Below are 23,639 nucleotides of genomic sequence, written 5' to 3'. Positions count from 1 at the left end.
ACAACAAAGAGTTCTACCTTTTAGAAGCATGTGTCTGACACTGTCATACAAGTAAAAGTCAATATGGACACGGCGTTTGCTCCAGGTGCTCAGCCTGTTACCACAGAGCTCTGAGTGCTACAGAGCATTTGATTGGCTCGGCCGTGCATGAAGCTGTGCGCGTGGAACACCTGCCTCCTCCAGTCGCCTCCTCCATAGCTCGTAGAGTAGAGTAAATTGTCCGTAATCTACCTGCAGTCGTGGCCCATCCCTCAGGAGCGAGCAGGTACAGTTTGCCACGGGCAGCCTAATTCAGGCAGCGCAGGCGGGATGCTTTTAATCCACCGGTAACATTGGATGCTCCCATTTTAAAAGTCACCACCACCACCACTCCCCTACCCAGATTTCACTCCTTATGGCGTGCCGATAAGCGATTATTGTAAATCTCCATGAAAAATATGCAGCAGTAATTCCCCTTTGAGTGTCTGTATTTTTGGATCACAATGAGCTGCTACCTAGTGAGGGATGTGCCAAGGGAAGAAAAGGGGGGGATCCGAGCCCACCTACATCAGGCAGCTGTTAGAACGTAACTTAGCAGACAATGGACGGCTTTGGCCAAATCCGCCCCGCCATCCCCGCGCTGCTCATGTGGTCCTGCCGCTGGACAGTCGCACTTCCACAGAACTAACGAACCACCTTAAAATCCCGCACTCCTGCCCGAAGCCCCCTTGGGCCATTCATTTCTCTTCTGGTGGACAATATTAAATAAACTCTATATACTGCAATGGAACTGTGTGACTGCCACCCGAGCTTATTCCAGTTAATTGAGGCAGATGGTGACACAAACTCAGGCATGGCACTGCTCCATGGCTTTATTGAAACTGGAGCCCCAGTCGCACAGCAGAGAGAGAGAGAGAGACACAAAGTGACACTCTGATCATGACTAGATCCACCTGAGCACCAGCAGTTACCACCAGGTCGGTGGCAGCGATATGAGAGAATCGATTGATTTCTTATTGTTTTTTTGTCTCTCTCTTTACAACCCCCCCCCCGTGGCTTATTTAGACATGTTGTGAAGTAAAAACCAATGCCCTGTTTGTGTGCTTGTCTGCTTCACCAGGGGCCACAGAGGGACGGGGAGAAGGGCGGCAGCGGCGGTGGCGGCGGCGGCAGCGGCACCCCGGGGGGCAGCGGCAGCGGCAGCGGCACACAGCAAACTTCCCACGACCGGTTTAACGAGGGAGGGACAAGCGCCGAGAGCCAGGGGGGTGGCGGGGAGCGCTGCATACAGGGTCCCGCTGTTAGCAGTCACACATGAGTCCTATGATGACTACGTGAGTCCAATCCTCTTTGCACACACTGAAAAGTATGGCTGATGGTAATTTCCCTTGAACTGTGTCGGAATCAGAGTCGCTCTAATTCCCTTTCATGTGGTCCGGAGGAGGCTGGCATTCATGGTGAGGCATTCAGGGACAAGTTTGGGAAAAGGTTGGCAGCAACAGTAACTATATACATTTATTTGATACAATCAACTTTTTTTACAATTTTAAAATGCCACTGTTCATTTTGTTATAATCTCGGACCGTCTTGTGCAGCCCTTTGGTTGCCATTAACATCAGCACGAGTGAGATAAGGAAATTAAAAGCAGGATAAGTGATGGCTCACAGTGAACATTAACGTCGCCTTCATCTTTTTCATCACTATTTCACAGCTCTCAAATCTGCATCATATTCCACACACATAGAAATGATGCGTCAAATAACACATCACGCTTCAGATGACAAAACCCCTGACCAGTAATGTTTTTATAAATTACCTAATACCTTTTATACCTACCTACTTAATCTTTATCTCTTTGCATGGTTATAATAAATACAGTTTTCTTTTATAAACTTATATTCAACCTTCTCATGTCAAACATTCACACCAGCTTCCTTGTACAACAACACCTAAAGGAAAATGGCATTTTTACGCCAGAAAGGCAACAAATAATCTCTGTAATATGCTGATGTAAGGCTAAATCAATGTTTCCTCATTTTGGGCTTTAAGGCCATTAGTCTGCGCTGTGAGCCATTAGGAAGAGCACATGGGGGTTAAATGCCTTGCTTCAGGGCAGCTCAGCAGGGGTATCATTAATGTTGACCTTGGAGACAGCAGCCGCCAACCTTGGGTTCAGGGTTGGCAAGGAAACACAGCCCTGGACTTATCCAGTGAAGGCACTGGGACTTGGTTGTGACAGAGTCGAGTCCGGCAACACGGACGCAGCACGCTGTCATGCACACCCTGATTGTCAGTGAGCACTGGTCTGTAGAGGGACTGACAGGGCAGGTTAATGTATGGAATATTGAATGGACCACCATCCTAGAGTGTGCCTTCACTATAGCCCTGTATCACATATATGCTCACTTCACTTAAAACAATTTAAAAAAAAAAGGAAATCAAGGCCCTGATTAAAATACGCTCGTCCTCTGAAATTTCCCAAGGTCATTTTGAAAAAGGCGACACAAGGTGAGCGCTAAAGTTTCATCCCAATGAAAAAAGGGAACACTTTTACCAGTCTATTTCCTCAGAGCCTTTCTGCTAAGCAAAGCCCCCATGTGTGCTGGCAATTGAAGATTGGGCTGTCTGCATGGGGAAATGCACAAGCGCAGTCTCATTACCAAACCAAATTGAGTTCTGATGTAGAGCCTGTGTATTTCTGAGGAGTGAGAAAGCGAGGCATTTCTTCTCTTTGTAATTGGAGGTTGGGAAGGAGGGGTGGGGAGCACGGAGACCAGGGGATTATGGAAAGATGAATTTGTCCTGAACATTTTCTCTCCTCATATCTCACTTTGCTATTTCTTTTCTTTTTCTGCCGCATTACACAATTTTCTGCGAGCGTGTTTGCAGAATGTATCGAGACCTCTTTATGGACCCGGTTTGTTTGTTTGGGTTCTTTTCTTTTTTTTTTCATTTTCAGCAGATGTTGTTGTGAAGGCTGTTGTTCCACTACAAGATTCCTACAGTGTTAAAGCACAATAAGAGATCAGCAGCAGTGTGTGTGAGTCTCTGCTGTTACTTCCTGTATTTGTCTTCGAGTGGAAGCAGCATGGGTGTGCGGGTATCTCGCAGATTTCTCCAGAGAGGCGGTTTGATTGATGGACTCTGTCAAACTGTCAGTCCGTCTCATAAAAGTGATACTGGGAGAATGTCCATAATTGCACCTATTTGAGGGTGGTATTGATTTAAAACCTCAATGGGAAGCACGAGAAAGCTGGTAGTTATCATGTATCATTGTTTGCTTTATAATTTATGAACGCAGCGGCTCCCTATTTATCTTCCTCCCACAAATCTCACCTTGCCGCATCCTTTGCTTGCTCACTCCCTCGCAGAGAGGAGCCTCAGCGTTCAACGACTCAACTCAGCTTTTTGAACTTTCAGGTGCAGAGGAAAAAGAGCCTCGTCAGGAGCTGAAAAAACAATTTGCACTCGTAAGAGTTGAGGGACTATGAGGCCAAGTTTATTAAGGATGTTAAAGGATGAGGCTGTAGGAAGCTTTACAATGTTCCAACACGTTCCAAAATCAACCAACAAGTACTATCTGTGTATCTGAATCCACATGTAGCTTATTCCTTAATTTTTGTTCGTATTAAAAACATTCGGCTGCACTGTTGCACTCTGCGACTTTTTTATTTATTAGCATGAGCTGTAGTATATACAACTCAGTGCAGCTGCCTCTGGGAATTAATACTAGTTCGCAGAGTGTGTATTCATCCACAGCTGAAGATACAGTCCCTCACCTTACACTCAGCCTCGGCTGATTCAGTGAATTATCCAGCTTTTTGTTTACGTTGTTGTTTATTAGGGCCCGAGCACAGACAGGGGGAGGCCCTATTAAAATTGTAATGATTATTAGTATTAATATTATTATTATTATTATGATGTTGATTATTATTATTATTATTATTCAGGCAAATTAATTGGCTTTTTAAGGGCTTTAACATGCTCAAATTCTTACCAAAATTTGCAAAAAATAACCCTAACCCTATTATTATTCAATAACCTTTATATTTGATTGCTACTTCTTCGTTCCTTTGAGGACACAGCAACCTACTGTGTTGGATTGTGTAGCAGAACCTCTATCTAACGCGGGTCCACTGTCAGTGAAGCAAAGAGTTCTCAAGGTAGATTTTGCTGTGATTTCTATTTTTGTCCTTACAGACAGTTTGACTCACACATATACCCACACACTGTTCCTCTGCTGGGCTGTTCTCCGGACGTCTTTGGAACAGCCACTTTATGAACTCTCCTCAGCCACCTGTGAAAAAACAAACTCAAACCATATCCCCAATCTCTGCCTGCTTTAGCCGACACTGACCCCACCCCACTACCACAGAGTCCAGAGTCACTGGGACCCACCTGCCAAATCATTTACATCTTCAACATGTCTTCAAAAATGTCTTCCAATACAACATCAACATCAGAAGGCTCAAGCTCACACTTAAAATCAATTGATATTGCCACAAATGATATTATATACAACAACACCTCGGGCTATGTGGTCATGGACATACATGGTACGGGAACTTTCGGCGAAGTTGCCAAGTGTTTCAGTTTAGACCATGCCGAGATGGTGGCAATCAAATTTCTAAATGCGGATGACGAAAACATCTCTCAGGAAGTGGAGATGTTAAAAGCGATCAGTGTCTTTGACTCAGACAAAAAGAACCTTGTGAAATTTATTGACAGTTTCAAGTACAATCACCTCTTCTGTGTGGTCTTTGAAATGCTAGACGAGAGCATTTTTGACCTGATGCATAAGAGGACATGGTTGCCCCTCAGTCTCAACAAAATTCGCCCTGTGCTTCACCAGCTACAGGTCAGTCTTGAAGCTCTCAAAAGTATTGGCATCATACATGGAGACTTGAAAGTGGACAACCTGATGCTTGTCAATCGCAAGGATCATCCATTCAAGCTCCGGCTGATTGACTTTGGTCTGGCCATTCCAGCAAGTGACGCAGAAATTGGACAGCTGGTGCAGAATCCTCTATTCAGGGCTCCGGAAGTCATGTTGGGACTCCCCTTGACTGAAGCTGTTGATATCTGGTCACTGGGTTGCATCATGCTGCTACTCTTTTTGGGTGACAGTCCCTTCCCTTTTGAATGCAGTTATGGCTGGATGGAAAATTTGGTGGACCTGCTGGGTCAGCCAGAAGACCATATACTGGCTGCTGGAGAATATAGCGAGGAGTTATTCATTTTGGATAAATCAGGATGGAGATTGATGACACGTGAAGAGTTCAGGAAGAAGTATAAGGAAGAGCCAGAAACGGACAAGTCTAGTTATATTTCTTTTAAGGAGAAACTTAACAAAAAAAGAATCTCAACAGGATGAAAACATTTTCAAGGATCGAAAACTGCTTCTGCAGAGTCGCAAATTAAGTGGTTCGCCCGTTCAAATTCTGCATGACCAAGTGGAAAGACCCTGAACCCCAAATGGCCTCTCACAGATAGTGAGGATTTATGAATATTAGGGCTGTCAAAGTTAACGAGTTAATGCGATAAAAATGTTAACGCAACTTTGTTTAATTCCGGTGTGCGGAACAAAATTCAGCTCCTCGAGCAAGCTGCCAGCGTCGCCCTTGATGGTGACCACTGGACGTCAGTCAGCAATGACAGTTACCTGGGTGTCACAGCTCATTTTATTGACAATGTATGGAAATTGAGACAATTTGCATCGGTGGTAAAAAAAAACAGAGGCGCGATATACAGCAGAGAACTGTGCAGAGGAATTCGTTGACTCACTTCAAACAGAGCCCGTCAAATGATAAGTCCCATCTGAATGAGAGAATTCTATCTTGGAGGTGATCAAAAGGATCCAGCGAAACAAGGGTCCGCTTGCTGCCACAGCACAGGACCAACATCTCGATGTTGATTGCACCGGAGCTGCCTAAACTGAAGAAGTTTGAGAAGCTACTTGGACCATGCATGGGGGACTGTCCACTAAATTGATGGACAGGAAGGCAGCACACCCATGAGAAGCTTGCAGGAATAGCAAAGAAACACCTGTCAACCCCAGCTACCACAGTGCCCTCTGAGCGGCTATTCACACTCTCAGGTCATATTGTCCAGAAGAGGAGAGCAGCATTGGCTCCAGAAAATGTGAACACGCTTGTTGTAGGCCTGAGCCTCTTTGAAAACAAAGCTCTGTGTGTAGTTTTATGTTAAAAAAAAATTCTATTAAACAACAGTGTCTAAAATACATGCTGTCTGAAGTAATTACTCGTTAATTTTTAAGATTTAGTCTTTAGAAGAAAAACAAACTTTTAATCGCGATTAATCTAGAATAATGAATTTCAAAAAGTGAGATAATTTATTAAATCTATTAACAGCCCTAATATAAATACATGTGTATGTATGAATGTGTGTGTGAATGGAATAACAAGACTGTAAAGCGCTTTGAGTGGTATATAAAAAGGATGCGTGTCTGAAAGGGATTTAACAGTTAATTACCAGTAATTATTAGTACATTAGTTCGGGTGTATATCTTGATTTGAATAAAACTACATAAATTCAACTTTGATATTTATATAGAAACTGATTGATGTAAATATCAATCTGAGGGAATAATTCTGTATTGATTTTTAGACTTTTACTGGAAGGATTGTTACCATTTTACTGTTAAGGTAATGGTCTAGTTTGTGTAGTTCCGTGAACTAATAGACACATCAATGCTGAAAACATAACATCGTTGGCTGACGCACAAAAATTATGAATATATATTAAATTAAATATAAAGTCAAGTAGATCCTGGATGTAGCTGCTGCTTTGATTTCTGTAGCGCATCGATTTTCTTTCATTGTCCATGGTGTGTTTATACACAGTCAATTCAATAGTTAGTATTAACTTCGCTGCACAATACATACATGTGTACTTATACATGCAGGCTGTAGTCTGCCATCATTGTATAATGAACGAACGGACGACAGTCCATTGTTTACTGCTCAGACTCTGTGAAGTTGCCATAAATATTAGCTGAGTCTCAGCCCTGGAGCAGGACGTCATGTAACCGGGGTTCCTCCGGAGCCTGTAATGATCAATGAGCTCTGTCATGCTGTCAGTGTCTTGAAGTAATACAGTGACAGTGGCCATTATTGGGCCTCTTATAGGATAGCAAGGAGTGGAGTTGATCATGACCGTGGAGGGAATGTGTGTGGTGGGGTTCACCTCTGAGGAATGTGCTTTGAGTTTTATTTTGTTATTTTCATCATTCCGGGCTGTTACAGCTTTCTATTAGGTTCTCCACGCTTTGGCAAATGAAATCTGCCAAATCTAAAGATCGCTGAATGTCAGGCGCTTGAATCTGAGCTTAACATTCTGCAACAGAGGTTTGCTAGATGTCCCTATCTGCTACTGAAGAGCCCGAGTGTGCTTTGATCATGGTTTGAGATAAATTGATGATCTCTTCAGGGATGCAGTTATCCATAATCTGATCTGATTAGGTTTGATTTAGTCGGTCTGGTCATTTAGTGGAAGTGCTCCTTGTTTTTATGAAGAAAATTTGATCATAATAACATTCAAAGAACATCATAAAATGATGTGGGTTGGAATAATCTGAGGGCTCTTTCTTGCTTTCTGGTTCTTTAGCCCAAGGTTATATACCACATGGCTCGGCTTTCGGGACATTTTGAGTTATTGAAACATATTTTGAAGCAAACATGATTTGAAATTACAATACAAATTCGTTTTTTTTTCTTAAGTATTTGACAATTATTTGACGTATTCTTTTCATCAAAAAAACATATTGCATGCCCTCATAAATATTGGTCCCTTAAAATGCCTCCTGATATGTGAATTTGTTTCTGAGAAATCCAGGAAAAAAGTCCTATCTCACAATGGTAAATATAGTGGAATAAAGTTTTCCTGGATCTGCTGTGTAATCTATATGTGCACCGAAATGTAACGAGTTCTTTCCTGACCCATACCGCATCCTTCCACCAAGGCTCATGGGATTTGGTGGAGTAGTTTTTCATTCTAACAAACAATCAAACCCTGATGTACACAGAGGTAAAATGTCTTTCCAGATGTGGCACTATTTGTCAGAGTGTATTTTCGAAGCGTTTATGAAAAGCGTATTGTTTCTGCATGAGGCACAGTTGAAATAGGTACGGTGCTTTAAGTTGTTTTGACTTTTCAACCGGGCGATAATGAATGAATGTCACTTATTCCCGAGAAAGAGCGGCAGTGAGACATTTCTCTCTGCGATCAGTCAGAGTTCTTCCATGTGAAAAGTGCAGAGGGAGATTAGAGATGTGATTGATGGCATTCTGTATGGACTGGAACCATGGCCTCGGTTTAATGTTAAAGATCAAATCCCATCTGGATCAAATCTTATCTTTTAATGTCAGGCCTGATGACAGAGGAGAGGAGAACCGGAGAGTGATATGGGATTCTGTCGCTCACAGCAACCATGAATTGTACAAATTGCTGTTAAAAAACTGAAACACATTGCCTGGGTTTTTAGACCTGAGCCCTGCAACCATACCGAGGCTGTGCGGCAAATGCCGTAATGTGATTAAACCCAGAGCTTTGCAGGCTTTGAAGAGGAGAAAAAAGTCCAAATCTGCTGTGAAAAAAAAGGCAAAAGGGACGCCTTTTTGAAATGGTGGGGGTGGGGGGGAGGGGGGGGGGTCTCTTCCCATATAATCTATTTCATGAACATGAAAAGATAGGCGAGATTGGTTGAGTGTTTCCTGAAGGGGAGCAGTTTCCCGGGCCACCTTTAAGGACGGCAGGAACATCTGCTGTAATTGCTTTATCACAATAGCTTCAGATACACTGCTGAGTTCACAGTTGTTTGATTAATTATGGAAATTCTCCATGCAGAACCCTCCTGTTTATTAAAACAGATGTAAGACACACACTTCCGCTCGATTATTTAAAAGACGAGGAGCTCAGGTAGACTGCACAATGGCCTCGGCGGTCCCGTCGGAGCGCGGCGCCGCCGGCGAGGGAAGGACGCTGTTACGTCTAAAGCTAAACGCTGTGAGTAATATAATTTGAATAGGGAGAAAAGGCCCTGTCTGATTTGTTTATTCATGTTTTCCCAATGACAAACACCATATTGTTCAATGTCGCCAAAGTAATTGAGAGTCAATCTTCGCAATTTTTCCCCTACATATTGTATAACTGTGACACAATTGGAGAAAATGCATTGTAAAGCAAACTCCTGCTCCAAGTGCACAACAGACGACAGAAGGTGCCCTGCTGATTGAATTTGAGCAGGTAGAAAGCGGCGAAGAGCAGGCGTCGATTCACTGAGACAAAAGGTCTTTGAATCTCATTGTCCTCCCCATTCTGCCACGTGGAGAGGCATTCACAGGCTGCTCCCGCTGCAGATCCGTCACTGTCGGGGGACGTACAGGTTGTCAATTGATAATGAAGCCCAGCGCTAAGGGCCTTTAGGTTCTTTCTGTCCTAATCACAGCGGCCGAGGACTCTCCACCCTTGTATTAACATTTGATTTATTTCCTCTGCCTTGTTAAAAGGGACCGGTGTTAATTGTCTTTACAGATAAGTGTCAACCTAAAGCAATGGAGCCTCATTAATTAAAGGCCGTGTCTGTTTACACAGAGTGTCCTGTCCGATCTGAGTGCAGCATGTGTTGTAGGTCAAACCGACAGTCACGTCAGCAGAGGGATAAGTTACGCTGATGAACACCGCGTAAGGTTTTGTATGAGCCGACACTTGAGTAATGTTACGACTTTATCGGAATCACATAGCTTCTCCCTAACAATGTCCATCTGTCTTGTCTGCGTTAGATAATAAATGATATTCATGGCATTTATATTTGAATCCATATACATGTGAGTATAGTTTAGCAACGAGAAACAACTCAAGGTCAGCGAGATTTTTCCAGAGCTTTAGAACGCATCTCGGTGTCTCTCTCTGCAGATGAGAATTAATTGTGCTCGGCTGTCATGGAGATCCTATCCCAGCACGTCATCACTGTGATTTGTTGTCATGTGTAAACGATAACATAAACATGGGATGGAGCCGGGGTCGTGATACTGGTATGAATAAACTAGATGACGTTAAAGGAAACTGTTGGACCACCAGAATATCGGAGCCACAATAATCAAATGTATAGGCTACCATCAGGTGTTGTCAAATCGCTGCTCAGGAGCGGGGGTTCAGCATTTTTATCAGCAACGTTTTTTTATTTTTATCACTTTCCCCCGAGTGTAGAACAGCAACAATGGTTTTACAGCAATTCCCAGGGGAAATAATCAATTAATTAATCAAATTGTATTTGTATAGCCCATATTCATAAATCACAATTTGTCTCATAGGGCTTTAACAAGGTGAGACATCCTCTGTCCTTAACCCTTAGCAAGATTAAGGAAAAACGACTAAAAACTCTTTTTAACAGGTTAAAAATATGTAGAAACCTCAGAGAGAGCCACATGTGAGGGATCCCTCTCCCAGGATGTACACAGACGTGCAATAGATGTCAAATGTAGGAAAACATCATCAAGATAAAGTTTTTAGCAGCATTGATGAGGGTACAAACTTTGAAGAATAAATTCAATACTATATGTCAAGCAGTCCTGCTGCAATCATAGTCTATGGTCAGCAGCCAGCAAGATCATGATCCGCCATCTAGATCGGATCCACTATAGTCCACAGTCATTGTCCACTGCCGCCAGTGAGGATCCAATAAGGCCCATAACACCGAACCAGCATTAACACAGTGTAGTTTCATTACAAAAATCCAGTCTCTTGTCAGTTTGCTTGGATGAACCAACCTAAATAAAAGGCACATTTTCAAAAAAGCAAGAACCACACAAATGCAGTGTAAATGAAAAGGTAAACAGGAGCTTGACTCAGGGATGGCAAACATCATAAGTATACACATAGCTTTAAAGTAAACAAACAGCTAAACAGTATGCAGGGCCATGATGTGTTCAAATGAATTCAGCGTCTCCATCATTTATTTTGTATAGCTGAAAAACAACACTGATATTTTATATTCTGTGTGAGTAAAGGCTGCACAAATGCTATTTTCCTTCTGTAAAAATATGTCCCTCTTAATCAAAATACTGTAGAAGAAACTCTTCGGGAAAAAAAAAACGATTTCACATTCCTGTAGTTTAACTTTAGGTTTATTTTTATAATGAGTGAAATGAATCCACTGATTACTTTGCAGTTATGGTCCAGCGTGGAGCAATTTGTCATATGGGATTGGTAATAAAATGGTCAATTACTGAGATATGCAGGTCTCTGACTCTGCCTTTGTGGGGAAAGACTCATGCAAGAAAAGGAGAAGTATTGGATCCCCTGAACAACTTAATCCCTGACATAATCCCTAACTTTAATTTGGTCAAATTCGTGTTCACACAAATAAAGCCACACAGGAACCGGAGAGGTTTGGATCGGCGTTACCCGACAGGAGAAGCAGAGTCTGTGCATACATGCCATAAATCCATTATTTTTTAACATTGCTGCCCTGGATGTCCTTCACACTCACTGTGTCAGCTTTTGCAAGATGATATTACTCTGCTGTTACTGGCAGACGGGGAGAAACGACTTCGGCCGTGATTCAATGTCTGGAATAAGCCAGCTTCAGTGGAGCTTTCGGTGCCGATTTAAAATGTGTTCGATCTCGACAAAGAACTAAACACGTGCATGTATGGTGGAGCGTGATTTGAAACAGCGGGCTTGGGGAGGATTAGAAGAGATTAGATCATGGTAAAAAGAAACATAAGCACTTTAAACTCCACTAAATCTCCATAAATAATCGAGATCCAGCAATTACAAGAGCAGACAATAGGGAAGTTTACTGCTCGGCGCCAACTTTGGCCTTTCTCCAGTTGGTGGTGTTATTCAGGTTAAGCTGTTTACGTGAACCTTGGGTCTGCTGAGATTGGTTACCCCTGCTCTCATGAATAAACCATTAAACAGAGTAGTGCCTACAGTCTTCTCTTAGGTTGCATTCATCTCCGGCTACCTCCTCAAAGAAGATAGGGCAGCCTGGGTGTTGCCTAAGAGGCATAAAGTCCATCAAGAACTCACCTCAGCTCATAAAACTTAATTTCTGAGTTCAGAGTCGTATTCGAAAGCAGCTCTGAGGAGGAAGATTTCCCACTGGATCCTCTCTTCAATGTTGTTGGAGGAGTAAACCACTGACAATGTAAAAATCAATGGACGAAAAAACTTTATTTTGAAGGAGAGCGTGACGTGTCCACCCTGACCCCAGTGGACATTACACACTTGAGAAGTAAATAAATAAAAAAAGAGCCTAAAACACATTTTAAAGAGCTGTGATCATTGTTTGCTTTATGGGCGGCATGGTGGTGCAGTGGTTTGCGCCGTTGTCTCACAGCAATAAGGTTTGAACCTGACGTCTTTCTATGTGGAGTCTCTATATGTTCTGTGATACGCTGGCAAGGTGGAGCCCGCCTCCTGCCCAATGTCAGCTGGGATTGGCTCCGGCTCCCCCGCAACCCTCAAAGGCCAAGTGGTGTGGATAATGGATGGATGGACGGACGGATGGATGGATGGAGGGATGGATGAATGGATACTTCATGCAGATGCCAGAATGACATAAAAGGAGTGAGATGTTGATATGCCACTGCAGCAATATATTGTTGTAGTATTTGCTATTAGTATGGTTTCTTCTGCTACCTGAGGTGTAATTTTTCCTTCAACTGTTCATAACACAGACTGTGCATAAAAATGGAGTCTAGGTCCTGGAGATTAAATCCAATGCACAGCTGTCTGATCCACAAACCTGAACACATCGTAAGTGTTGTAGCCTGGAGTTATCAGGTGTTCTGGGTTTTACCCTCTTCTGCTCTTGTGCCTCTTCAATCCTCTTCATCCAGGGCAGCGTAGGCTTATCAAGTGCAAGCTGCCTTGTCACCTCGGAATGCAAAACTATATCATGGTCTCAATAAGGACTGGGTGATGTGGGATGGTAATTTCTATAGAAGCCAATGACAAACTACTACTACTTCTTTCGTGATATATAACGCTATTAAACATTTAAATATGGAGTTTACGTCATCGATCGCTAGTTTCCAGTCTTTTTCAATACAGTATGATGTTGGTTAGGTCAAACATGCTCCCATTTAGAGTCAAATAGACGTTACACATTGGGGTGTGGTTACCGTGTGATTGATGGTTATGTTTATGGTTACTTTTGGTTTCAAGAAACAAATATGGCGCAGGACGAAATGCAAAAATCAAGGCTTTAAACAGTAGTATGCAAACCAATGGGTGAGATTATGCTGGGTAATCAAACCAGGGTGGAGTTCTCTTTAAAAGACTCAAAAACTGGATTTACAGACTGGATAAGCCGTTAGCGTTAAGAGTTTCCTTTATACTACAAACACGTTTACCTGATGATTATTTTTTTTCATCATAGAGATCTTTCCTTTGAGTTTGAGGAATCAATGAGTTTGTTTTTCCTCATGAGAAACAGACAAACTCAAGTAATATGTGTTTTACAACTGCACAGCTAGGGTCCTATATTATTATAGTTGTTTCCAGAACTTCCAAGTGGCCGGGGAGAGACATTCGGCAAAATATCGACTAGCTCCTTATAAATCTATCCTAGAATGTGTGCGTCATGCCGTTTAGCCACTTTCAGTGTTATCGAACATGACTGCAGTCACTAGCCGTCTTTTTGTGCTTGTTTCCCCCGAGTCGCTACGTATCAATAGAAGAGATCCATATTGCTGTTAAGCCTCAAAAGGTGTCTATTAGGCTCCCGCAAACCTTAATCAATAATCCCTGCTGGACGTGGACGCTTTTTCCCCCTGCTTCCTCTCCCTGTTATAGACACAAAGTAATGGACTTTGCCTGTGGAACTAAGTATTGATTGTTTTTATGCTCATGTCTAACCAGTTAGACTGGATGGAGATGAGGCGCAGGTCGATTCGAATGGTTATGCTGTGTGTTTGTGTGTTTGTGTGTGTGTGTGTGTGTGTTTGTGTGTGTGTGTGTCTTTGCTCACAGGGCTACGATGATGGATACGGAGGAGAATATGACGACGAGAGTTACGAGCCCTACGAGGATAACTACAGCAACCAGTCGAAGAGGTGCAGTTTTCATTTTGAAGTCAATCAACACGTTTCTCAATTGCCATCTGTCTACTGTTATTTGCAAAGCAGCATGTGACACGTGTTCTGTGAGCAGCTGCTCCATTATCTTGTTTCTGCGCGTCACAATTCTTTTCGTTTCCTCTTAAATGACTTTGTTCACACCCAGTATTCAGCCTGACCATGAATTGGCACCGTTTTTCTCGGCTCAAAAGACACGTTTGCTGACATTTTCAAATATTTTTAGAACTGTCAGAAAACTACAACAACAGCATTGAATAGAACCAACTAACTTGTCTGGTGTTGCAAAAACCCCTGACGTAGCTCATTCCCCCTGTGCCGGAGCTCAACTGTCACACAGAAACTATTAAAAACACATCAGTAACCAGCATGGCACCATGGGCACCCGAGTTAATCCCACATACACCATTCTGCTGCTGTAAATACTCACCGGGGGATTGGATGTGTTGAATCTGCGGCTGAATATTATCCCCAGCAACTATTTACTTCGGTTTGAGTAACACTCAGCTGCCCAGCTGTTAATTTACTCAATAAAAACATTCAATTGTCACACATTACTTATATTTACAAGTTTAAAAGTAAAAACATTCAATTGTCACACAGTACTTATATTTACAAGTTTAAAAGTAAACAAAAGACACTAGAACATCTTGTTGTACTCATTTTGTATTAGGACAAATTGATTATGAGTACAACCTAGAAAATATTAATTTCAGTAACTATCCTCAATCAAAGCAAACAAAATATGAACACATGTTTCTTTATTTTGACTGTGATGTTCTCCCTCTTTCTGATTTTAGCATTTCAGATTACTACGAATACGGACCTGCGACCAGTGATGAATCCTACAACAACTATGGTAAGAAGAGCTTATTATGTGCTGATCTAAACATGGGTCACAAACCTTGCTTCTTATTGAATTCATTCCTGATGTATTATAACAAAATGGAAAAACACAACCCCGGCTTCTGATATTTAAAAGATGTTGGACAGAAGAGAAACAAAGAGAAAAAGCCTTGTGTGATTCCAGACCACTTCTAATCATCCTCACCCAGGGAGCCGCTTCCAGCACGCTTCACCCACTTCCTTCTTTTCTGCATTTGACTAGAACCGTAAATGTGCCAGTGTGAGCTCAGGGGGCCGACCAGTGGCCGCTGTAAAGGTTGAGTGTTTTGCATCTTGGATGTGTGCCTTCGTAGGCTTATTCCAGTAAGGCTGCCACCTCGGCTGCACCACTGTGCATACAATAACCTATCCTGTATCTCCATCCAACACACCAACTGCTTGGAAATTCACATCAAATGTCGTAGAATTTCCTCAAACCTGTATATATATATAAATATTTAAACTCAACATAAGCAAAAAGTGGAGTTCTAAGGGTTCTCACATGACAGCAGCGAAATTGGCCGGCTGCCGCAGCGGGTTCGCAGGCTCATTCATTTTCAGCACAATGAATTGTGCACTGGGGTGTTGAGGTCAGACCAAACCAAAACCAAGGGGGCAATGATTTGATTTTCTGCTCCATAAACACTTTCTTATTTGGAAGCGGTGCAATGTGCCATGCAGCAGAGGTGGCCATCTTTATGTAATTTGGCTCTCAGGGAGGAGCTGCTGACTGTCGGATCGCAGCGCCGGTCCAGCAGAGGGCACAGAGCTTATGAAATTAATTTTCTGTGGCGAGGGGGCCTCTGCAGTAGCCGGGATAGAATTTGCACGCTTGAATTTCCCTTGTCTTTGGTTAAACGGATTGTGAGAGGGTATGCGGCGGACGCTACCTGAGCTCCCACTCTGACTCTGTGACATGAGCTCCCTCACAGCACAGTCACTGCAGCAGCTTTTCCACAACGTCTCTTGAACTGTTTTTTTCCACAGAGGAGGAGTGGCCGACCGCCCGTCCCAGTCTCAAAGCCCCGGCCTTGCGGCTGACGAGAGGGGGCTACAGGAAACATCCCTACGGTAGATACTGACGGTGCTCCGGAAATGTGACCTTCAAACGTTTTTTCAAAAGAACAAACTGTTTTATAATTTTTTTTTTTATTCCTCGTGAAAAGTTGTGACTTTTTTCGTCCGTCTCCTTGAGAAATTTAAGTAAAAAAAAGTAACCCCGTGTAGCACATAAATTCTCAAACTCTAACATTATGCAGTACTCTGGGTTTTATTACTCATGAAGGGAAGAGTTATTTTATGAAAAACACAGAAATTCCATCAATGCACAGGAAGGTTGCTCTTTAAACACCTTTCATTCCACCTCCAAGGAAATACAGTTATTTCAGATTTTTGACCTTATACGGCATAAATGTCCAATATCTTAGGTTTCAGATTTTGACAAAGTGCTTTACATCAACTGCCTTTAATGGACAGATTATCAGAGTCTAAGATAATACATGTTAGTCAGATTAGGCAAAACAAATTAAGTCAATTTTTATCCTAACAGTCTAAAGTATGACAAGCCGCTTTAAAGACATTTGGTTACCTAATCATTCTTCATGTACATTTAAATTTAAAAACATGACATTTAAAAAAAAACTTACTGTACAAGAAAACCGCACACAAACTCTCTCTAGCTCACGTTTGGTCAAACCAAAATTCATTTATAGGCAGGATGAGTCTACAATCAGATGTGGAGCCAACATGACGCTCACATTAAATTTGAAATAATCTAATTTCATCTCCCTCACCTCTCTCTCCACAGTTCCCTGATTGGTCGGGCTGTGGGGCTCAATTTGGTGTATGTGGATCTTTCCCAGACTTGTGAGATTCAGCATGGCTTTTTTGGACAAATTAGTTTTCCCAACAACTCTAATTGTCATATGGCTTCATTAACATGAATCTTAATTTGTTTCTTTCTAATTTGTTTTAGCTTTTTAGCTGCAGATCAGTGTGTGTATGCAGACGCCTCACTTCCTGTTTGATTTCAACTGTGGCCTGATGCTTATAACAGTAAAGGACAGAGAGCCACACACTGATCTGGACACAAATGACCTCATAAACTCCATTAAAGGCAACAGATGACAAATTGAACCTTAAAGATCTGAACTCAACGTAACTTAAGTGACTCAATGTCCCAAACATTTGTTTAAAACATGTTTAATGTTCAGAAAAGGTTTCCCCGTAACTGCTACTACCTGTGTGGAACTCTGATTGTAAAAAAACGGATGCGTCAGACTTAAGTTAGTGACATTGTGATTTGAAAAAAAAAAAGAAGATGTGAGATCGTAAATGTGCAAAACCCCTTTTTTTTGGTGGGGGAGGGGGTTGAAAGCGATCAGCAATATTCAGTGTGTGATTTATAAAACGTGCTTTGTTCTGTGTGTAATCTGTATTTGTACATAAAGCATTTAATAAAAACAACATAAACCTCAACAGTGTGTAAGACTCTCTAAATAGGTGGCTCTACGGAGCTTAAACCTGCCATTTGTTAACCCCACGTGTGCTTTCAGGTGACGGCTAACTCGTCTCATAAAGAACGCCCACCGACCTGTCCCAAATGAATCACTTGTTAAACGTTCCTGTCGCTCAGTCGTCCTTGAACCTCTCATCACTCTTTTTTTTTATCATTTAGAAACTAATACATTTCTTCTCCTAATTCATCCTCTGAAGTTCTACTTCACTAATCAGACACACTGATTGACTCTGAGAAAGATTTGGAGTTAAAGGAGGTAAGAAGTCCTCGTATTCTGTCACAATAATGTCTTTAATGCGCTCAGCAGCCGCACAGGATGGAGATATTGGTTTGAGTGTGTCTGCTGAGCGGGATAGAACGGCAACCCTCAGTCTGTCGTGTCTTTATCGATGTCTCTGCTAACCTCTCTCTGCATTTCTGTCATCTAACCTTACGAAGCTGCACAGTACACGTCACACTGAAACCCTCCGTGCTCCAAACGTCAAAGCTGAAGTCCACTTAGCCGTTTGAATTCCCTCTTGTGATTAGTACGCCCGAGGCCCCGGCTCTCATTAGCTGACTGAAAAGGAAGACTAAACCCTAAGCAGGTAACACTAGTAACAATAATGCTAATTTTAACTGCTAACTTCCACTTAAAAAAAAGTAAACCTGCCCTGTTTAAGCCCAACTAAATGCATTTAAAATCCCTGTCTGTCTTCTAACTAGATAAGGAAGCCAACTAAACTGTGATAAAAAGAAATAAAACATTTTCAGTAAAAGATAATAAAGGAAAATAATGTGCGGCAAACTAAACATCACATCAGTGATATAAATAAATTTGCTCGAAACGCCTCATAAAACAATAAATGATAAATGAATTTATAACACATTGAATTGGTTTACTTTTTTCACAGTGATGGAATATGAGTGTTTTGTGCTGCATGTGTACGGCTCTGCATGCAGTCTGTCAGTCTGCTCCTGTTCATCATTGGTGATATGCAGGACTGACATATTCTTTATCATGTATTTTTTTTTTCTCCCGTGTAGATGAAGAGAGATGCTGTAGCGTGATCTGGTCACAGAAGAGAAGAATATAACAGGTGAGTGGATGAGGAGTGGAGCTTCTATTGTTGTTGGTCACTAATCATAGTTATTCTTCCATTACTGACAATAGCTCCTCAATTCATTAGTCATTAATGCTCCCTTCATCTCTATTAGAAATACTTTGAAAACATTGACACACTTCTCCATTATGTTACAAACTGTTTCTTCTAATCAATGCTGTAAATACTTTTGTTTTGTGGATGTGTTCAGTTTCACTCGGCATCTCTTGCTCTCCTGTTCGTCCTGGGATCCCTCACATGTGGCTCTCTCTGAGGTTTGTACGTTGTTTGTCTCCTGTTAATCTTTTTTTTTTGGGGGGGGGGGGGGTAGTTTCCTTGCTCTTGTCGAGCCCTGTGAGACAAATTGTGATTTCTGAGTATGGGCTAAACCAATTAAATTTGACTGATTGATTAATTTTAAAGGAGACATATTATGCTCATATTCAGGTTCTTAATTTGAATTTGGGTTATCACTTGATAGGTTTACATGCTGTAATGTTCAGAAAACACATCCTTCTCCTCAGACTGTCCAGTACTGCAGCTCCTCTTTCAGCCTCTGACTGAAACGCTTGGTTTAAGCTCCTGTCTCTTTAAGCCCCCCCCCTCTGATAAGAGCCTTTCTGTTCTGATTGGTCAGCCGCCTCCAGCACGTGTAGGAAATTACAACCTCCACTCTCTCTTTACCTGGCTTTGTTGGGAGCAAGATTAGCTGCTGGGTGTGCATTTTGAAAAACGAGTAATGAGTATCGACTGGACTACTGAGGAGGCGTTTCAGCACTGTGCAGAACTTTAACAGCAACAAAAAAAAACTATAAAACACATTAAGGCAAGAAACAATTTGAAAAAAAGCACAATATGTCTCCTTTGATATTCAAGTGAGACAAAATTAACAGAAAAACCGCAGGTTTGGCTAATTTTGATTTAATTCATTTTCCAAAGACGAGGCTTTAAACTTTAAAAATTTGAAATGAGTGTGTCTTCCATTTATAATGTGTGATCGTGTCATAAACAAGGCTCCCTGCAGCCACACTGCTCCTACAAAGGATTGAACTATAATTCCTTTGTCTCTAGAATGCATTAAAGCTCATTTACATCAGCTACTGTACAAGTGTTACAGGGCGCTCTGACAGCTCGTTAAAAACACCAGGGGACAAAAGCACTGACACGCAATTAAAGTAGTATAGAAAGAAACGAGCTGGAAAAAGGAAACAGAAGTTTACTAAAGCTGCAGAGTGTTTAGAAATAATTATCTTCAGGAAAACCGCAGAGTAATGACCAGTTTATTTTAACAGTGGGCAGAAAGTGAAGAACTCTGCACATGCACTATAGAAATCTGAATTATATTTACTGCTACCGACCAATTATCACTTATTATTACATAGACCGTCTTTTTCTGTTTAACACATTTGTTATTCCTTCTTCGCTGATCATTTGCATGTTTTTCTCTCTGGGATTATTCTTCTTGCATCTATTTTTATTCTGTGTTTTATGGCTGTGCAAACATAATCCCTATGGATAGAAGCTGTACCTGCAACCCTATTCATAATTCATGCCTTATACTGATGTTTAATCCAAAGGTGCATTTCTTTTCTTTTTTAAAGGTAATTGCACACTGGCACTGATAATGCACGACAAGATTTATGAACAAACCCAATCAGAAATTCAAGGCACTGCATCAGAGGTTGTTGCTTTTCTCCTGTAAGTTATTTTCTATTTGTAAAGCACACAAAGATAAAATTATACATTTTTTGCTGCGATATACTGAAACCAAGTCTTTCACCTCAAAACCAGTAAGTTGTCATCACTTTATTGGTCCAGATGTCAGTTACAGGTAGATCCAGACCTTTTTTGGTCTCGACACACCATAATGGCTCGGGAAACTCACAGAGGAATTTCATGTGATGTAAATCATCACACGTGACACCACTCAACCAATCAAATCTGTGAATTCAGATTACCACACTGGCATACACATTGGGGAGGTGTAGAGTAGATGGTGCACTATAAAGTGAGTTGGCCATTGTGTAGTGGTGGCCGAATGTTTGGTGAAGTTGTGTATATCCGTTCGTTGTTTCCCACAATGCATCATGAATAATAGTGTACAACCGATGGTCACTAATCGAGCAATATATACCATCATGCATTGCGCTCGTGGCGGAGAGACGAGAGGTGCGAGGGCAGCAGGAGCAGCCCAACCTGCGGTAGAGATGTAAATAGAAGCAGGGCATCATCCTGTGACATAAGAGTAGCGTCCGAATGAGTGATTTGTGCAAGTGAAGTTATTCAGTTCCTGTTAAGAGGATAATAAGATAAGGTGATTGACATTTATTTTTTTTTCTCTAAAGTCAAGCACTTCATTATCTCATTAAAAGAGCATTTATTGTGTATCAGGGTTCTCTGAACCTCCAGTTCAATTTGGAAACTGACAAACAGTGTTAAGCTATGACGGCATTAAACCACTGTTTTATTTGAAAGTCAGTTGTTGACACACAGATGTTAATAAATCAAATAATTTATATTGCACTGACTCATAACGATAGATGGACATTATGATGTTCCAGAACTTTTCATTGATGAAATGTTAAATAGCTGGATCTCTGACTATAAAGCACAGTAACAGGATTTAGTTGAAGGAATTTCTTCTTTATTTTCATCAGTTTTCATCAAAATGAAATTTGTGAAAAGCATGAATATTTATGGAGACAAATGAATAGCTTGTTTCATTTGTCACATGAGGCTCTGCTTAAGTTTCTGTGAACAGAAAGATTTAATCATGAACAAAGAGTGGGTCAATAATGACTCACCAACGTTTAACATTGTACACTGTTAGTGTCACAGTTTGCTTTGTAGTTCCTCTGAGCCTGTGAAACAAAGGAGATCTTTCTGCAAAGAGAAACATTTTGATTAATGAACACGTTCTGGAGGAACAATCTGTTTTTTGGGCTGAAACAGCGCAACTGCAGACGTAATGAAAGTTCTTTTATCTAAACTTGGGAGAACTGCAGCCGAGACATTGGATAAAAAACAAGACAGTTTCCATTATTCTCCATGTGTCTCTCTCATATATTATCACGTAATGATTATCCAGTTGCTTGAACAACATATGAAACATTTCTAGAAAACAAAAAAAGAGGGAGAGAAGCTTTTGGCTTCTGCTTTACCTCCCATATGGTGGAGAGAAATAATAGCTATAGATAATGGGCTGAGCTGATTCAATAGCGATGCACAGGAAACATTGGCGCTGCAGTCACACTGTGCTGAAGTACGGTTCGGTTGAATTGTACAATTATGACACATTCTCCCTGCAACATATTCTCATTCGGCAGTAATGTGACATGAATCACATCATGCTCCCGTTGCGTATTCCTTCTTTTTTTCCCGCACAATACGATTTCCTCCTTGTGCTTCCTTGCAGAGCAGAAGGCACAGACACCACGCGGCTCCCCGGGGACTGAAGATTGTACTCAGCCATCAGACACATTCAGGTCCTTCATCAGTCAGGAAAGTAGCTTGGTATGTATTTCAAATTGTTCCCCATAAAGCACTCGGCTATAAAGCTGTCTGCGTCGCAGAGAGATTAATTGTCGAGGCTAAAGGAAGAACGACTGTGTCGACTTAAAGCGAAATTAACAAGATGTTTCGGGTTTGCACTCGCTGTAGATCACGTTGGTCTACAGTGTGTGTTTCAAGGCTTTTTTCCTGCAGGATGACACTATTGTAAATCAGTAGTGAGCTGCAGCTATGAACTTTTATTAATACATGTGTTAATAAAATGTTCATCGAATTCATGATGATTTTCTTTCCGTCGTGGAGCAGTTTGGAAAATGAAATGGCTCTGATTGAATAATTGTAAATGCTGCAGATATGATTTTCCCATTTTGTCGTTTTCCTCAAACTTTGCTTCACGTTAATTCACACGTACGGGTTGGAGAAGATCAGTGTCTCTGGAAACGCTGCGTGTGCCAGTGACGTTCATGCAGCCGCTGCCAGAATCCGCTCCCACATCCACTCTCACAACAAGCTCTCTGCCAGCGTCAATCCGGCCAAGAGCCCGAGTCCCAAAGCCCAATATTCCGATGTTGGTGCGTTTCTTTTAAAAGTCAATGCCAGTGATGAAACTCCGATCCCGCTCGGATTACAAAAAGGATTTGTAATAAAGACTCATTAATCGTGGTGCATCCTCCTTGTTCTGCACAAAGAAGTGGAGTCAGTGATGTGTTTAAAGACTTTGTCCTCGCGTGGATCTACAGTGATTCTTGTCCTGGGGCTCGATGAAAAAAGGTTCCGACTGTTTCGTTGGTTTTTCAAGTTCATCACCATCTGCAACACTTCTAATAGAATAGAAATTAGTCTAATCAGTGAAAACTTTCTGTTTGTGCATCTGCTCCTATGAAAAAGTATACATACATTGTGTTTTATATTCATTTCTGTTTATTATACCCAGAGATACATTCAGACTTTGGCCTGAAGCGACAGCATGAGGATGGAAAAGGCTGACTCATGACTCGCAGGTAAGGGGGTGATGGCATCTGCAAAGCTTTTACCTTTTAATTATCAGAATAACCTTTTGTACCAAACAGTCTCTCAGAAAAGAAAATCAGACAGTCTAGACTTGTTTATTCAATTGGATTCCGAACAACAGACCCTGTCCCTTTTCCTTTCAGTTTTCTATTACGAGAGCGAGACAGACGTCTAGTTCAGATCAATGCTGAAAACTAAATTACGTGTCTTCTTGTCTATTGAGAACTTTTCTGTCACCCAGTCATGTCGGGCCACATAAATAAAAGACTTTAAAAACTTCAGTTGAGAAAATCTCCCTCTGCTTTGTTCTGGACCCTCTGAATGCCTCATTAGTTCCACTGACTGCTCTCATTTTACATCCGACTGTATACAAAGCTGTGTCACACAGAATCGACCTGAGAGAAAATGGGCAAAACACATTAAATAGACTTTGTCAGGTTATAATTGTCAAAATTTGCATTAATCAAATCTTCCACATGACTGGTTTTGGCTAAAGGTCAGTTTGGATTTCAAACGCATCGAGAAAACGTTTCCAGAATCTTGGTCAAA

General features: G+C 41.5%; 1 protein-coding gene across 2 annotated transcripts in view; it reads left to right on the top strand.

The window, feature by feature from the left end:
• khdrbs2 (KH domain containing, RNA binding, signal transduction associated 2) overlaps positions 1-23,082 on the top strand; it is a 65,528-nt gene extending 42,446 nt beyond the window's left edge. Inside the window, exons 6-13 of one of the 2 annotated variants that reach the window (XM_062400490.1) lie at positions 1,100-1,313; positions 13,981-14,063; positions 14,885-14,943; positions 15,957-16,040; positions 18,514-18,566; positions 18,781-18,844; positions 21,990-22,082; positions 23,014-23,082. In XM_062400490.1, the coding sequence (XP_062256474.1) occupies positions 1,100-1,313; positions 13,981-14,063; positions 14,885-14,943; positions 15,957-16,040; positions 18,514-18,563 (490 nt within the window). In that variant the 3' untranslated portion in view covers positions 18,564-18,566; positions 18,781-18,844; positions 21,990-22,082; positions 23,014-23,082. Of the gene's footprint in view, positions 1-1,099; positions 1,314-13,980; positions 14,064-14,884; positions 14,944-15,956; positions 17,448-18,513; positions 18,567-18,780; positions 18,845-21,989; positions 22,083-23,013 lie in introns of those variants that run through there. The other variant, XM_062400491.1, reaches the window with a different exon arrangement.
• The last annotated feature ends 557 nt before the right edge of the window (positions 23,083-23,639 follow it).

The sequence above is a fragment of the Platichthys flesus genome, chromosome 12 (genome assembly GCF_949316205.1).
Source record: "Platichthys flesus chromosome 12, fPlaFle2.1, whole genome shotgun sequence".
Classification (NCBI taxonomy): Eukaryota; Metazoa; Chordata; class Actinopteri; order Pleuronectiformes; family Pleuronectidae; genus Platichthys; species Platichthys flesus.
This window is presented reverse-complemented; position numbering and strand designations above follow the sequence as displayed.